At 44.3% G+C, this 17424-nt stretch overlaps 1 protein-coding gene across 2 annotated transcripts; it reads left to right on the top strand.

The window, feature by feature from the left end:
* Positions 1-4712: 4712 nt before the first annotated feature.
* Positions 4713-11705, top strand: ADAD2 (adenosine deaminase domain containing 2). 2 transcript variants are annotated; one of them, XM_074201970.1, is made up of 12 exons: positions 4713-4803; positions 5207-5388; positions 7037-7180; positions 8397-8537; positions 8915-8959; positions 9288-9413; positions 9674-9824; positions 9921-10088; positions 10229-10452; positions 10761-10998; positions 11179-11299; positions 11417-11705. In XM_074201970.1, the coding sequence occupies exons 1-12, from the start codon at positions 4727-4729 to the stop codon at positions 11519-11521; spliced, it is 1722 nt and encodes a 573-aa protein (XP_074058071.1). In that variant the 5' UTR covers positions 4713-4726; the 3' UTR covers positions 11522-11705. The 2 variants fall into 2 exon arrangements, with proteins under 2 accessions (XP_074058071.1, XP_074058073.1); XM_074201972.1 differs by lacking the exon at positions 4713-4803 and having other exon boundaries at positions 5012-5388.
* The last annotated feature ends 5719 nt before the right edge of the window (positions 11706-17424 follow it).

The raw sequence follows: 17424 nt of genomic DNA, 5'->3' as shown, positions 1-17424 counted from the left end.
GAAGAGGGACTATCTCACTTTTCTATGTCTGTATCCTCAAAACTAAATGAATATTCAATCATTCAATCCATCAACAAGTATCAGGCATAGCTCATAGCCCCTCCTTTCTTTGTTCTGGAATCAATATGACCATTACTATGAGAAACAGATTGGTTAGTCCTTCACAGAGGATGTGGTAGCATCAAACCCTGTGATTCTGAGCTGTGGCCATGCCCAGGCAGAATCTCCCTTCCCTGATTATCCTTGATTCTGTCTGTTGGTACCCATCCATGCAGCCCCATCTTTACAGGGTCTGGGTCCCTTCTATCCTACCCTTTTATTGTGCCTTCTGGAATACTAGTTCTATTATTAACAAACTTCTTTAACTTAGATTGTGCTAACCTCCTCCCCACACCAAATTACTTTATATATATAGCTTTCTATGTACATATTATTTTACCCCAATTAGAATATAAAACCCCTTGAGAGTAGAGATTATTTCATTTTTGTGTACCCAGTGTCTGGCATGTGTTATCTGATTAAATAAATGCTTTTCAAGTGTTGTTGAAACCCCATTTTACAGATTAAGAAAGTGAGGGATCAGAGAGTTTAAATTACTTTCCCATAGTTACTTAGAGTTGGAAGCAGAATTTGCAACCAAGTCTTCCTGTCTCTATAAATTAGCACTCTAACTACTATACCAGGCTGCTCCTTCAGTTAAATACGTAATTTAGTATAATAAATAATCAACTTTCTGTAAGCAATACTTTCTGTAAACTGAATAAGCAATATATAGAGATGTAGATATAGATATACCTGCACCCACATTTATAAATACATATACCTATATACATATATGTTTAACAGGCATCTTCAAGGTTTCCCAGCAGTGAATGGAATAAAGGATCATCGAGGATAGGAAAAGTATGAAATTATACATTTTCTGGAACAATTAAGCTCTATTTTCATCATGAAGCATGAATAAAGTGACTGGTTGGCCTTGTCATTGCAACTAGATGGGTCAGAGCAAAGCACAAAGACCTTGAACTATTGTAGAAAACCAAAGGGATGGATGAGCATGGAGACACACACTACCATATGGAGGCAGAACCAACATTGGAATCAGACTCAGCACTAAGAAGAGAGACCTTGCTGAGAACCAAAACCTACAAGGAAATAAGGCAGTGCCAATTCTAGAATTTCTGTCCCACCCTTGTTTCCTCAAGAGGATTTGCCAGATCTTAGCAGATTCTTCCTTTATTTTCCCCTTGCTACTTTTAGTGGTCCTCAAGAAGTGGTGGTGTTGTGGGGGGGAAGAGAGAAGGAGCATTAATCTTATGGCAGTTTTTTTCTACTATTTTTACTAGGTTACCCTTTATAGTTTACCTCACTGTGAATTTCAATTACTAATAATACATCTTTTTTAAGGTTTTTGCAAGGCAAATGGGGTTAAGTGGCTTGCCCACGGCCACATGGCTAGGTCATTAGTAAGTGTCTGAGATCGGATTTGAACCCAGGTACTCCTGACTCCAGGGCTGGTGCTTTATCCACTACGCCACCTAGCTGCCCCTAATAATACATTTTCAAAAAGGAAATTGTCAACTATGAAGGAGCTTGGTCATGAATGAGAAGGGGAAATTCCTCATTAGATTGTGAGCTCTTTTGCTTCTTTTTGTATTACCAGTGCATAGCATGATGCCTGGCACCTAGTAGATATTTAATAAATATTTATTGATATTGTATCTCCAGCACCCTGGCATAGTGCCCAGAATGTAATAGAGGCTTAATAAATTCTGTGGGTTGATTAATGGATCTCTATCTAGCAGAGAGGGGGAGACTGCAACCTAAGGAAAAGTTGCCCCTCCTCTCCCTATTGAGGGTACAAATTCTACCTATCCACTGGCTACTGGGTAGGTGGAATGGGGATAACACTACTTGATAGTTAAACTTTTTACTGCTCTTGGTGCTTTCTAGAATTTAGAAAGCAGGGGAAATGAATTAGGTGTGGGTGGGCATAGTTTTGGAATTACCAAATAATAAATATCTGGCTTCTCTTATGCCACCTGTCATATGATAACTTTTCAAATGGACCCTACTGTGATGTGATGCTATCACACCGGCATGAATGTACCTGTTTGCCCAGAGCTTCTCTAACATTTACCTTTTTCTTTTTTTTAGTCACTCTGATGCAAAGTGGAAACTCGGAATTGCATTGATTTTTATTTCTCTAATTAGTAGTGATTTTGTGCATTATTTCATATGACTATCTAAGTAACTTGGCTTTCTCCCTTGAGAACTACCTGTTCCAGATGATTGCCATTCCTCTACCTGAATATTTTCAATAATGGGGACCCTGAAATCTAACTATGCAGCTAATTCCATTTTTAGTCAGTTCTCTTAGAAAGTGTTTCCTTATATTGCGGGTTCTGTAGGTTCTATTGTTCTTAGTTCTTCCTTTCAGTGTTACTTAGAATAACATTACTTCATCTCAGATAGCAAGGTTGTCCAATGGGTAGCATGCTGAGCCTGGAGTCATGAAGACTCATTTTCCTGAGTTAAAATCTGGTCTCTGACACTTACTAGCTGTTTGATCCTGGGCAAGTCACTTTACCGTTTGTCCCAGTTTCCTCAGGTGGTGAAGGAAATGGCAAACCACTCCAGAATCTTTGCTAAGAAAATCCCAATGGGATCATGAGTTAGAAAGGACAGAACAAAAAGCATTTGGCTCTCTTGTCATCCCTAGTTTTGCCAACTACCTAATGATTATAATTAAACACTTATTAAGTATTTACTATGTATGTCAGTGTACTAGGGACTAAGGAGTCAGCTATGGGAAATAATTAGTTTCTATCTCTTAAGGAGTTTACAATCCTGTAGGGAAGGTAAAACTTGAATAAAAATAACCAACAGCTTAAAATGTGAAAAGTGCATAAAAATGTTTCAATGGAGAGAAATACTTGTGGATGGAGGAATCATTTCTATCTGGGTAGACCTGGCAGATTTTCATTGAAGTATGATTCATTTATCATATGGCATATTTCCATATACCCTAACTCATGATGAACACTCTTCAGTGTGTTAAATGTGTTTCCTAAAATGTAGGGCTCAGGCAATATTCTCCATGTAGTCTGTGAGGGCAGAAAACAGCAAAACCTCATTTCCTTTGTTCTGCACACTAGCAGGGTGATAGGATTAGAGTCACAGTCAGGTAACTTTGGGGCCGAGGCTAAGGATAAGACCCCAACAGAGAATTATAGTATAAGACTGTACCTTGGATGATAAGTGAATTAGAAAGGTGAAAAGTTTTAGTGATATTCCAATTGCAATGGGGATCAATCAGGAGAAGTTTCTTGAAGTAAAAAATATTCAAAATGGGCTTAATTGGGCAGGTGAAGATGGAGTCTCTGCCATTCTAGTTTTAGGAACAGAAAGGACATTGGAAATGATCTAGTCCTACCACCTCTTTTTATCACGTACATACAGATTTTTAAATGTTGTTACTTCCATTAGGGAATGTTTTTTGCCTTTTCTTTTTGTGCCTCCAGAGTTTAGCCCAGTGCCTGCTCTAATGTAAGTGCTTAAAAATGCTTATTGATTTTATTTTTATTATGGATTAGGAAATATTCTAGGAGGTGAAGTGACTTTGCTCATATCAGTCACGCTATAAAATGTATTGAACATACAAGATCTTGGGGAACAGGGATTGTTTAGTGCTTTGTACTTGCATCCCAGTGTTGAGTAATGCCACTCATCCTGCAATGATGATGACCTTTGTCAAATGTTGTCAAAAAAAGACCATGTCATCATCTGGGAGCTGTCCCAAGCCCATGAATTGGATTTGAGTGAGGGGGTGCTGTGCTAAGTCATCAGTCTCATATTCTCCTCTGGAGTCAGATCCAATGAGCAGATATGAATCAGGAGGGCTGGAGATGGCCCCAGAGGAGAGAAAATCAGGGTTAAGTGATTTGCCCAAGGTCACACAGCTTGTACCTGTCCCTTGTCTGAGCCCAGATTCCAACTCAGGTCCTCCTGACTCAATGGCTGGATCTTTATCCACTTCACCATGGAGCTGGCACACAGTAGGAGCTTAATAAATGCATGTTAAGCTAAGATCCGATTCTAGGTCCTGCTTCCAAATACACCTCATTTCCCTGCCTGCATCACAATACTGAGGGTCGGGCTGTGAGAACTCCATCCTTCCAAGCCCACTTCCAAAGAAGCCTTTCTGGATTAAGCCTACTTCCCTCTTCTGGGTTGGGGGTTGGGGAGGGGGAGGGGAGAGAGAACAATAAAACTTGCCTGCATACCAGTTTAGGATGCCAAATGCAGGACATTCTACCAAGAGGTTGTTTTTTTTTTTGCAAGGCAAATGGGGTGAAGTGGCTTGCCCAAGGCCACACAGCTAGGTCATTATTAAGTGCCTGAGGTAGGATTTGAACTCAGGTCCTCCTGACTCCAGGGCCGATGCTCTATCCGCTGTGCCAGCTAGCCGCCCTGTCTGCCAAGAGTTCTTAACCAGGGAGCTACCAGGAGAGTTAGACAACGAAAACTGATCCCTTTTATTCCATGCAGGTGGGGAGACCCCCTCCCCCACCTTCCCGAGGGCTCTAGGGCCCCAATCAGCCCCCCTCACCCCCGCTATCTCTGATCGGCTCTTTGATTGGCTCACCGATCGGCTCTCCGATTGGCTGGCACCGCCATCTAGGTTCTTATTGGTCTAAACTCGGCGGAAGAAGGCGGGGCTGGGATGGGGAGAAGTCACGTGGGTAACGGGCGTCCCACGTGGGTAACGGGCGCCACGTGCAGCAGCCGCGCCCCGAGGAGGTGAGGAGACGCTCGCCGACCCCCGAGGCCTCCCCGCACCCCGAGACCTCCCCGCACCCCGACCCCCGAGGCCTCTCCGCACCCCGACCCCCAGGCCGGGAGCGGGGAAGCGTGCGAGCTGGAGGCGGGCCCTCGGGGTCCCGGCCGGGCCTTGTGCCGCGGGGCCTGGCCGACGCCTCGGCGTCCTCGAGCACAAGCAGTGATAAGGACCAGGCCGGGGCCCCGGTGCTGGCTGCAAGAGAGGCCTGGGCCGGGGGCCGTCTGTGAAAGCCCCTCGCCGTCAGTGCGGGGCCTGCGCTTGTCTCCCCTCCCCTCCCCCACCGCCCCTCTCTCCCCTCCCCCACCCCTCCCCTCCCCCCCTCCCCCCCAGCCGCCTTCCCATCATGGACGAGGCCGCCCGCAGGAAGCCCCGCCTGGCCGCCTCGCTGCAGATAGCCCCGGGCCCCAGCCTGGGCCCCATTCCTTGGAGGCCCCTGGAAGCGTCGGCCCGGGTTCCCGCAGACACGCAGCCTTCCCAAGCCGAGGCCCTTCCCAGAGAAGAGGAGCAGCAGCAGCCTGAGGCAGAGCCCGAGGCCGCCGGGGATGGTAGGGGCCATGGGCCACGAGGGGCTGGGGCCTTGGGGAGAGAAGGGGGCCTGTGCACCCCGAAGAAGCGGAGACCGGAGTTCAAATGTGACTTGGGACATACTGAAAGAAGTTCACATTTAGATAGGTTTTATCGGTGTCTGGGTGGGGATTAGATGCCAGATTTCCCCTCCATTATGATATCCTTCCTCTTTATCCCCTCCTCCATCAAGTATAAATTGAGAGTACTAGATTAAATATTTGTTGAAATAGTGCCGGGCAGGCAAGGTTTAATTGAAAAAATCCTGAGCTTCAGACAGAAGCTGAGATCTAGCCTTGACTCAGTTTCCTCCCACTGTCCCAAGGGGCATTCAGAAGAAGGAATAGTCAGGACTTCTTTCTTTTCTTTCTTTCTTTCTTTCTTTCTTTCGCAAGGCAGTGGGGTTAAGTGACTTGCCCAAAGCACTTACTGTGAACACTGGGCTAAGTGCTTGCCTCACTTTCCTCATCTGTAAGAAGGGAAATGACAATAGCACCCCTTTCCCAGAGTTATTGGGAGGCTCAAATGAGATAGTATTTGTAAAGAGCTTTGCAAACCAAATGATGCTTTGTAAAGGCAAGCTATTGTATTATTATTATTATTATTATTATTATTATAAAGGTAGTTGAATGGGAGAAGGATTGGACTTCTTGGCTCACTGAATAAGGGAGAAAGCATTTTAAAGCTCTTATTACATACCAAGACTAGGGCTCCAGAGTCCAAAGGAAAGACAGTCCTCATTTTCATGGAGCTTATAGCCTAATAGGCGGCAACACACATGAACATAGACCCTCTGTATTGTGACCATTCTTGTAAGTAGTTCCAAAGACCAAAGGAAAGACAGTCCTCTTCATGGAGCTTATCTTCTAAAAGAAGGAGGCAATACTGTACACATAGTTCTCCTGTATTGTTACTATTATAGTCACTGTGATGAATGTCCAGTTTAGTTTCCCACTCCCCCATACATAATAGTTAATATTTTTTCAAATTGAATCTTAGTTTCTGTTTGATTATATTTCCCATTTGTTTATCATTTTATCTTTCTTTGCTTCCTTTGTTGGGTGTTTGTGATTGTCCAAACAGCATGTTCTTGTTTAATTTGGAAAGTTACAGGGTGAATAGAGTCACAGGGACGTAGACTGGCATTCTAGGAGTAATTGTAGAGAGGGAAACGTTGACTTGATGTAAGGTGAATGACTTGCCAGCGCTGTTCAAAGATGGAACAGGCTGCCTTGGAAGCTGGTGGGTTTTCTCTCACTGAGAGTATTTAAAAAAGAGGGTAGATGATGACTACTTGTTGTAAAGAAAAGGTCTAGTCCCCTGATGACTTTTGAGGTCCTTTCATCTTTTGTTCCTCATTGGAGGCAGGTGAGAGTTGAGGAGAGGAGATTATTAGGGTCAGTGAAGACCCTAGGTATAAGAGAAGGTAATGAGTAGCGAAATGAACATAGAGGTTGGAGTCAAAAGTCCTGACTTCTGGTCCCAACTCAGACACCCTTGCTGTCACTTGGCTTTCCATGACCTGTTTCCTAGTCTGATCAAGCAGGAAACTGGACTAAATGATCTCTCAGGGCACTTAAGGTTTCAGTTTTAACTGTCTATGATTTACTTTGCTCTTACTTTTCTTAGGGCCACTTCCAGATCCTCCTGGTGTGGTGAGGGAGCTGATTCTAGGACACAAAAATCCCCCTCCAGGCCAGGCCCTGAGCCTCCTTACTCGCTATGCAAGGGGCATGGGAATTACTCTGCACTTTGTGGAGAGTGAGGTCCAGAGTAAGTAAAGTTGTAGGGTGGGGTATGCTAAGCATTGGGATGGCTTGGAGGAGGACAAGTCTCTGACCCTTGGGGATGCTGTGATCTGGTTGATGTGATGGGAACTAAGATGCATATCACTCTCCTCACTACTTTTGGAGATTCTCTTCTGTAAAATATCAGCTCTGCCACATGTGTGAAATTAAACAAGTTATTCCAATTTTCTTTAATATTCGTTTCCTCTTTTTTTTTAAGGTTTTTGGCTAGGTAATGGGGTTAAGTGACTTGCCCAGGGCCACACAACTAGATAATTATTAAGTGTCTGAGCATGGATTTGAACTCAGGTACTCCTGACTCCAGGGCTGGTGCTCTGTGCCACCTAGCCGCCCCCTAGTTTCCTCTTTTTTAAAGTTAAAATTTACTTTTTTTCTATTAACAATTAATTTTTCTTCCTTCCCCCTACCTTGATAAAAGGGGGAAATCCAACTTCTTATAACAGATATGCACAGACAGGCAAAACATTGCCACCTGATCCTTGTCCAGAAATGTTTGTCCATTCTCCATGGAGTTCATCCTTTCTCTGCCTCCATGATTCTTTTTTCCATCATCTGAAGCCCTCTGAAGTTACGCTTGGTCCTTGGATTAATGAGAGTTCTTATAATCTTCAAAGCTAATCATTTTTATGGTGGTGGTGGAGTCATTGTATGAATTGTTCCCCTGATTCTGCTTCCTTTCCTTGAATATCAGCTCATACAAGTTGTCACAGGTTTTTCTGAAATTTTTTAATTTTTTATGGCACAATAATATTATTTTCATATTCCATCATTTCTGCAGCTATTCTGGAAGTATGATTGGAACTATGCCCCCCAAAGTTATAAAGGGGGCATTCTCTCTTAAAGCATTGATGTTACTAGATTATCTCCAAAAGAAATCAAAGACTCCATATGCATAAAATTATATATATAATATGTATAAATATATTTATAGTGGTGGCAAGGAATTGAAAAGTAAAGGGGTAACCACCTTTTTGTTTCCTTTTGGTCCAAAGGGGTGGGGATCCTTTAATGTCCTTTCATATAACCTATAAATAATAAAATGTGATTTTGATTTTTCATGTAGAAACTCTTTCCAGAAATGACTGAGGGCCCTAGGGAGGGAGTTAGGGGGCTGGTCTTCTGGGCAGATGGGGTTGTGAAGACTTGACTTCCTGATTCTAAAATCCTGTTCCTTTCTTTAGTCCCCTTCCGCCACTTCTCTGTCTGTGCCATGCTGGATGAAGTGTCCTGTCCTGAGGGTACTGGGAGCAGCAAGAAGGAGGCAAAGGGGCAGGCAGCCATCCTTGCTCTCAACTGGGTCAGGACCCAGCTGGAGAACCCAGGTGATCCCCCTGGGGGGGGAGGGGAAACTGTTTCCCATCTTTGTGGGGAAAGGAGAGACTGACAACTATACCAGGAGATCAGAAGTGTTCTGTTGCTTACTGCTCTTGGGATTCCTCTGACTAAGTCTTCTAGTTTGTTGTTTGAGGTCGCTTTTCACATCTGTGGAGTTAGGTTGCCAGCAGAGTATCTCTTGATCAAGGTGCTAGAGAGGTGAGGCCAAGGCCTGCGGGAAGAGAGCTGACCATCTGCCCTTCCCAGTTATGGTTGGGGAGGGGCAACTCAAACCTCACCCCCCTCAGTTGCCTCCCTTTCTTTTGTGGGGAGACGAGCAGAGCCCAAAAGAAAGATTCTACCATTCTCTTTTTTTCTTTTGCAGCCCCCAAAGCTCCCATCAATTTCCCGCTCTGTTCTTTAACTGCAGGTGAGCCTTCCCTGGTACCTCTCCCTTCTTCCTTACCCCAAATTACAGGCTTTGAGTCAGAGTAATTATATCTGAATGGGAGGCTTCTCTGTGACATCATTACCCATGGTTTGCTAAATGAGAGCTCTAGTGAGGTGGGTATCTTCCTTTCCCAGACAGCCCATCCTGTCTTGGGCTGTTCTTTTAGTTCTGCTTGGTCCCAGGAGCCAGCCCAGGTTCTCCTGGCTCTTCTACCTAAAGTATCCTGGATGAAGAAAGAGGAATAGAGTCAGCACTGGGGATGGGATAGAAATATCGGGGTCCTTTCTTCTTCCTTTCCTTCCTTTAGAGAACATTCTGACCCATGAGCAGCGATGTGCTGCTGTGGTGAGCTCTGGCTTTGACCGCCTGATTGGTGAGAACTCCCCTTACCGGGGCTGCAAACGGAGCATAGCAGCTGTCATCCTGGAAAGGGGTAGGGAAGCCTAAGATTTTTCTCCTCAGCCCTGACCACCCCCATCTTCCATGACCCTCCACATCCTGAGGGAGGGGCAAGGAACCCCTAGAATCTCTTGCCCTCTGAGTTTTCCTTTCCTTCCTCTCTCTTAGGACTCATCTCATGATCTCCCTCAAGTCCTCCTTTCCCATTTTTCTCCCAACATCCTCTCTTCTTCCTTCAGGATTCTTTTCCAGACCTCCTTCCACTAACTCCTTCTCCCCCTTTTCTTCCCCCAGAGGTCCCAGATGACAGGGGCAACTGTAGAGAGACCTATGAGCTGGTTGCTCTGGGTACAGGTTCAGGTGGTTACAGGGGCTGGATTGAGTTCATGGGCCGAAGACTCCATGACACTCACAGCTTGGTCATTGCTCGCCGAGCCTTGGTCAGGTAAGAGACAGAGAGAGGACAGTTGGGTCCTGAGCCCTTGGGGAGGACCTCTAGTCACCAACTGCCTCCCATCTGTTGTTTCTCCATCTTTGCCAGGTTCCTGTTCCGGCAGCTCCTACTGGTGTCTAGTGGGGGCCCAGAGGGGGCAGAACGGTCAGTGCTGACCCCTCGAACAGGCCCTGGTCCCCCCCTTGCCTTGAAGCCCAAAATCTTCTTACATTTGTACCTCAGTGACACACCTGCCGGCGCTGCACATGATATCTAGTATGCAGGACATTTGGTTTTGGGGGTCTGAACGGAGGGGGGGGTAGTGGTCAAGGCGGGTGGGGGAGAAGAGAAAGACAACCAGCTATTTTGGGTCCAGGTCATCTCCCTGATCTCACCTCTTTCTCTCCCCAATCTAGCCTCCCTTCCCCAGGGGGCGCTCTCCACAGTCCCTCCCTTCGCCTTCAAGCCCATGCCCACGGAGAGCTGCGCCCTGTCTGTTACCTTGCCCCAGGATTCCGGGCAGCCCGGGTTTGCTCACTGTCGGCCAGTGACAAGGTGGCTCGATGGGCAGTGCTTGGGCTGGGAGGGGGCCTGCTGGCCCATTTTCTGCCCCCACTGTATGCAACCAGTCTCGTCCTTGGTGAGAGAACCAGGATGGGGTAGAGGGAAGAGGAAGTGCAGCTGTGGGGGTTGGTAGTAGAGGGGGAAGATCTTAGAAAGCAGCACTAGATTTGTTATGGAAAGACATACCTCTGTGAGAGTAGGTAGTTCACTGTCCCTCTCGAAGCCTCAGTATTCTCATCTTAACAATGAGGGGACTGAACTAGATTATCTTGATAAAGGCCCTCCCAGCTAAACCTTATGAGGGCAGTCTGGAGAGGTGGGTGGGTTATGTTTTGTGCAAGAGAGATGACCCCAATCCCCTCAGACTTTTGTTTTTTCCCACAGCTGACTCCTGCCATGACCCCTCAACTTTGAGTCGGGTCATCCATGACCGGCCCTGCCTAGAGGGAAGGCCAGGTTTACCACCTCCCTATGCTCGCAATCCCCTGCACCTGTTTCTGGGGCCCCCTGTGGCTCCCCAGGACTCTATACCTTCCAGTTGCCAGGGCCTCAGCCTCAACTGGAGCCTAGGAGACACCAGTCTGGAAGTTGTGGACACAAACACAGGACGTGTGTGGTCAGAGTAAGACCAAGTGTTGGAGAGGAGGAAGATTCATGGATAGAAAAAAGGGTGGATGGGGGGCTGGAGACTGGGAGGAGACCAAGGTAGATCAAGATCAATAGCGGAGTTGGCATATTTAATGGGGCCCTATAGTGGAACTTAGGGCAACTTGGAGGTCACCGCCTCTTTTTTCCCTCCTAGAGGCTCCCTTGGTCCTCCCTCCCGCCTCTGCAAGGCTGCTCTCCTTCATGCTTTCCGCCAAGCGGCCCAAGCCCTAGGAAGATTTGATCTCTTGGCACTGGACACATATGAGGTGGCCAAGGTCAGTGATTTAGCTGGTTCATGTTGTTTTTTCTCACACCATTGTTTGTTCCTCATCACCCTTGCCCTGCCTGAAGACCAAGGACTGTTGTGATGTCTGTCTGTCTCCTCTTTCCAGGCGGGGACTTACCGTGCTGCACGTCAGGAGTTGACCTCTTACCTGGAACAGCAGGACTTGGGCTCTTGGCCTTCCAAGCCTCTGGTGGGTGGGTTCTGTCACTGACCACAGGCCTCTGGGCTGTGCCCTGGGGCCTCCTTCACACAGGGAAGCCATGGTGTGGGTGTGTTGGGGCTGGGATTAGAAAGGGCCCAGGTTGTGGACATGGTCTAGGGAAGAGGGAGGTAGGAATGTTTGAGTCATAGGCTCTGTGGTTTTTGATTTGTTTTGAATAAATTGTTTGTTCTCTCTGCAATCCTGGTTGACTCTCATAATACCCTTGTGAGACCGAGAAGGTCATGTAGCCACATTATCCCTATTTTACAGATGAGGGAGTGGAAGTTCAGAAGTGAAATGCCTTGTCTTGGCTTCTTGCTGAAATATCTATCCTCCTGAGGATGATTCACCAGCCTTGAAAAAAAGTTCAGAAAGCCAGTGTCAGAGGGAAACTTTGAATTCCCAAATTTTAGTTGGAAAATACTAGCCAACCCCAAGGCAGAGCTGGAGAACCTTGAGATGGAAAATGTCTTGGATGAAAGTCCAAGTAACTCTCAAGAATGTCAGACTAAGGGAATGACTTTGTGCAGTGTTATCTCCAGGACCTGTTTACAACTGTCAGATGATGACAGTGATTCTGTGCAGGGACCAGGATCACAAATTCAGGGCTTAACATTTGTTTAATCATACAGCATAAAAAACTGCAATATTATTGTTCTCTTTAGAGAAGTATGTGGTTCTATCTGGCTTTTCATTAAGTGTTTCTGTAAACCTTGTATTATTTTCTAACCCTCTTATGTGACTAGGGAGTGACAGAAGACAGGGATTCAAAGTCAGGTCTTCTGGCCCCAATTGCAATCCTCTGCATTTTATAGACCTCTGGAATAAGCCCCAGTCCCCTCCTTTCCAGGCCTTGGCCTGGCGTCTGCCATTTTCCCTGGACAGTGATTCTCTAACCAGTTGAATCCTGCCTCTGTCCTTCTCCCTCCTTCACTCTTTGATCCCATGAGAAAGTCCCTGGTTTGGAGAATAGTGAGTGCTCTGAAAAGTTGGGTCACATTTCCACAGGGTGGGGGGCTGAGAGTTGTCTGTCCAGAACTCTGGACAGCTCCCAGCTAGTAGCCTTCAGGCATTTAGCTCAAGAGGCCTCCTGGGCTGCCAACCACCGAGGTTAGATCAATGAGGTAAGGGGTTATGGATTGTGGACACCACGGAAGGAACCTCACAGCTGCCTCCAAACCTTGCTTGTCATCCCATCCTTGGAAAAACCCTCACTATGTCCTGCCAAGTTGGTGTCCACAACTAACTTTGTAAAAACCGTCTACATTTGGTGTCTGGACATTTCTCTCTTGTAAGCTTTGGACTTAAGACTTCAGACCTTGTTGTGGAGTCATTTCAACAGTATCTGACTCTCCATGACCCAATTTGGGGTTTCCTTGGCTAACATACTGGAATGGCTTGTTATTTCCTTCTCCAACTCATTTGAGAGATGAGGAAATTGAGGCAGGCAGGGCTAAATAACTTGCTCAGGATCATACAGCTATGTGAATTAGACTGGATTTGAACTCAGGAAGATATCTTCTTTGCTTGAGACCCTTTTCTCCACCACATTTTGTTACTTCAGATGTGCTCACCTCCCTCAACCTACCCATTCAGATGCCTGTATCACAAGCAACCCCTTCCTCACACAGCCCCCAAAGAAAGTCATTGTCCTGAAGGGGCTCCAAGGATGCCCAGGCACTGCAGGAAGCTTCTCTAATATCTTGCATCTTCCCAGGACCTTTATTCAGACTGAGTTTCTTAAGGGTGGGCACAGTCTTGATGTTGCCCCTGGTGCTGGCGCATAGTAGAAACTTAATTTTTATTGACTATTACTCTCTTTTTGCTTAGGGAATTTGTGTATAGATTGCCTTTCCCTTTAGAATTTAAACTCCAGGAGACCAAGAATTAATTTTTACTTTTTTCTTTGTATCTTCAGACCCTAACAAAGCACTTGACACTTAGTAAGCACTTTTAAAAAATGTTGTGGATGAAAACTCTTGAGTTCAAATTCTGAATCAAACATTGGCTAGATGTGTGACCCTAGGTAAGTCACTCTTCTCTAGACCTCAATTTCATCTGTGGGGACAAAGGAGATTTGGATTTGAAAGCCTCTAAGGGTCTCTCTTATGGGCAGCTAGATGACTTGGTGGGAAGAGCACTGGACCTGGAGTCAGAAGATCCAGACATTAGCTGTGTGACCCTGGGCAAGGCACTTTGTCTCTGTCTGCCTTAATCTTTGCCAAGAAAACCACATGGACAGTATTGGTGTGATGTGGTCCATGTGTTAAAGAGCCAGACACCACTAAGCAACAAATGGAGGCCTCTTCCAACTTTAGGATTCTATTGTCCTCTTTATACTATCCTAAGCAGGGGTTCTTCACTTGATTCCATACCATCCCCTAAGGGGTTCCTGAACTTGGTTCAGAAAAATATGAACTATTTTTTTAATATAAATTTTACTTTTATTTATTTAGAAAGCATTATTCAAAGAAAGGGTCTGTAAGCCTCCTCAGGCTGCCAAAGGGACCCACGATGGAAAAAAAAATGACCCCATCCCATAGGATGTGAGTAGCAGGTGCCTTAAATCCCCATGATTCAGTTCAACAAAATTCAGCTTAAGTATAACCTCCCTTTCCTATTTGCCTCAGCTGCTTGTGCCTTTCAGTTGACCTTGAATTTAAATTCAGGTGCATGTGTGTGTGTATGTATATCTATTTCTCTCTCTAGAATATAAACTCGGGCAGTGGATAGAACACTGGCCCTGAAGTCAGGAGGACCTGAGTTCAAATGCAGACTCAGACACTTAATAATTACTTAGCTGTATGATCTTGGGCAAGTCACTTAACCCCATTGCCTTGCAAAAACCAAAACCAAAGAAAAAAGGTAGAGTATAAACTCCACAAGGACAGGGACTATTTCATTTTTGTATTGTATTTCCAGCACTTAGATAGTATAATATATTGCAAATAGAGACCTATGCCTAAAACCAGGGAGACCCAAGTCCAAGCTCTTGTTTCTGCACTGGCTTTTGGATTGAGTCATTTAGCCCCTTCATAATTTAGGCAGTTTTAGGTGTTAACCTGCCTTGGAAAGGGTTGTTTTCCTGACCTGAAAGTTCCCCAGACCAATGGAATCACAAAGTTCCATCCCCATCCCAAGTACTCTCACAATCCTTGAGACATTCTATGTTAAACATTTGTTGATTGATGACTTATCAGAGCTGAAGAAAAGTATTAAGACAATCTAGCATTTGGGTGTAGTAAATCATGTGGTTTGTCTGATGTTTAATTCAGATTTAGAAAGTGGGGGGCCATAAATGGAAATTAGAGGAGATTCTAACCTTTGGGAAATTTAAAATCTGTCCTGTCCTCTCTCCCTCCAAATATATATACACACTAAATGACATTCATGTAGCACTTTAGAGTTTGCAAAACCCTTGATATATGTCTCATTTGGAACTCAATGTTGTGAGGTGCGTACTACAGTAATTACCATCTCCATTTTGCCAAAAAACTCAGTAACTTGAAGCTCAGTTAAGATAGCTAGCAGCTATCATAGTCAGGCTTTATTCAGTAACTAACTAGTTTCTGTACTCAAAAGATGACAGTAGGCTCAGATGGGAACAATAATGTATCTGGAGACCAAAGGCCAGGATTCTAGTTCCTGCTGTCTGCTGTTTAGCTTTTTGACCTTGAGTAAGTTGCATTTCTGTTCTGGCCCAGTTTCTCCTCTACAAAATGAGGAGATTGAATCTCTTAAGATTTCTTGATGTGGCAGGAATGAAAACAGGTTTTCTACCTACCAATCTAGTGTCCTTTCTCCCTATTTTACCCTGCCATTGCCGTGGTCAAGTTTTGGGTTTTAGGTTTGCTAAAGAATGTTTTCCATACATTCAGTGACTTAACTGCATTTCATCGTGAAAGGACACAGACAGACAAAACTCTTAACACTCTAAAGAGAATCTCACAAATAAGACAGGTGTCCAGGATATTTTTTAGTTTGAGGCTTAAAAACAAATAACTGAATTATTTCATTCTGCTCTTGCCCTCATTTTATCCTGAGGGCAGACTCTATGGGATCTCAGGATAAGACTCCATTTAGTTGTGAAACAGAATAGATTTCAATTAGAGATCAGTAAGAAGGAAACACTGGGGACTATTAATTGTCCTCTTTTGTTTTTCCCTTCCTATTCCCCTTCTCATTTTTTTTTTGATGATAGCTTAGAATTACTTCATTTTCCAAAATTCTAATTTTGAGAAAAAGTTGGAGGTAGGACAGTTCGTATTTCTTCTGCTATCAGGCAAAGCAGAATGTTCTAGGTGATAATACTGGTGTTGAGGGGATTAGTATTTAAAAAGATATAGACAAAGAAGCAAGTTGAATCTCCCAACAAGCCAATTCACTTGACTAGCCATTGGTTTCACCACATTAAAACCAAAAACCCAACCTTTCTTACCTTTCCTTTATTGCTCTAAAAACTTTCAAACTAAAAACCTTATGATCTTCTGATTTTTAAAACCCTTTTTATTGCTAACATTGTATAATTTGTCCTATATGCCTAACCTTGTAGGGTATAGAATTAGCGTGGTTCCTGTCCTTATGGAGTTTGTAATCAAGTAAGAGAAGAAAAAGCTAATATATAATTGAAATTGAAATTGTTGAAAAAGTAAGTGCAAGGGGTGGCTAGGTGGCGCAGTGGATAGAACACCAGCCCTGGAGTCAGGAGTACCTGAGTTCAATCCACTTAATAATTACCTAGTAGTGTAGCCTTGGGCAAGCCACTTAACCCAATTGCCTTGCAAAAAAACAAACAAACAAACCCTAAAAAAAAAAGTTAAGTGCTGATCTATAATAACAAATTCACCTTTAAAGTGATGGTGCAGAAAAGGAGCCAATCAGAGCTTCATTTCCTTTTTAAAAAGTTCTTAGATTGGCAGATCAGGTTAATGCAAGTTCTTAAGCTGGGTCTCAGGACCCCTAAGTGATTCAAGGACAAAATTCATGGGGGGGGTGGAAAAAATTATATCTTTGTTTTCAATAATTTCTAACTTTCCTTCAAATATTAAAAGTATTATTTTAATAAGGGGTTAATAGGCTTCACCAGGCTGCCAAATGAGTCCACAATATGAAAAAAGTTAAGAACCTATGGTGTAGATAGAATTTACCAACATTTCATCAAAGTATTCTGCAAATCCTCTTATGATATATAAGCTGAAAGGTGATGGTGGGGTCGGGGAAGATGTGTAGTAAATAACAGGGTTAAGTAGATTGAATGAATGACTTATCTAGTGCTAGTAGTGACCAAGAATGACCAGGCAAGTGAAGTAGTTGAATAACAAGACTCTTTTTAACTCAGTTTTTTAAACTGAATGTCAACTTTGGATGGTTTTTAATAGAATTCCTCAAGGAACTTCTCTTTGATTTGACATATTAATGACTTGGAAGAAGACATAGATGACCTGCTTATCAAAGCTGTAGATGACCCAAAGCTAGGAAGGATAGTTAATGTGTATGTATAATAATGTGTATGAAAGAGTCAGGAATCAAAAAAAGACCTTGGTTGATAAGATAGAACATTGGACAGGCTCTAATAAGGTGGTACTGAAAGCCTATAAGCCAATAAGTAGTTCTTAAGCATTTACTAAGTGTCTGGCTTTATGATACAAATACAAAAAGAAAGACAGGTCCTGTCCTTCAGGAGTTTCTGTTCTAATGGGAGAAGACACCAGAAGGAAGCTGAAAATTGGAGGGGGTAGGCTGGAAAGATGTCTGAAGAGTCAGGAATGGAGGCCAGAGAGGTAAACATGGTTGACTTGGGAGCTTTGTTAAAATGGAAGTTCAGATGACAGGCAGAGGAAGAGGGCTGTGGCCTGAGGGGAGAAGACCAGAGGATCCTAGTGAAGAAAGAAGTTACAGAGTCAGAAGCTTAA

Source organism: Macrotis lagotis, chromosome 1 (genome assembly GCF_037893015.1).
Source record: "Macrotis lagotis isolate mMagLag1 chromosome 1, bilby.v1.9.chrom.fasta, whole genome shotgun sequence".
NCBI classification, from domain to species: domain Eukaryota; kingdom Metazoa; phylum Chordata; class Mammalia; order Peramelemorphia; family Peramelidae; genus Macrotis; species Macrotis lagotis.
This window is presented reverse-complemented; position numbering and strand designations above follow the sequence as displayed.

Excerpts from the sequence above, each read along its gene's own strand:
- ADAD2 (XM_074201970.1), top strand. The coding sequence starts at position 4,727 with ATGGGGAGAAGTCACGTGGGTAACGGGCGTCCCACGTGGGTAACGGGC. Across the intron at positions 7,181-8,396 it reads TGTGGAGAGTGAGGTCCAGA|TCCCCTTCCGCCACTTCTCT; the intron begins GTAAGTAAAGTT and ends TCCTTTCTTTAG. Across the intron at positions 10,089-10,228 it reads GGCGCTGCACATGATATCTA|CCTCCCTTCCCCAGGGGGCG; the intron begins GTATGCAGGACA and ends TCCCCAATCTAG.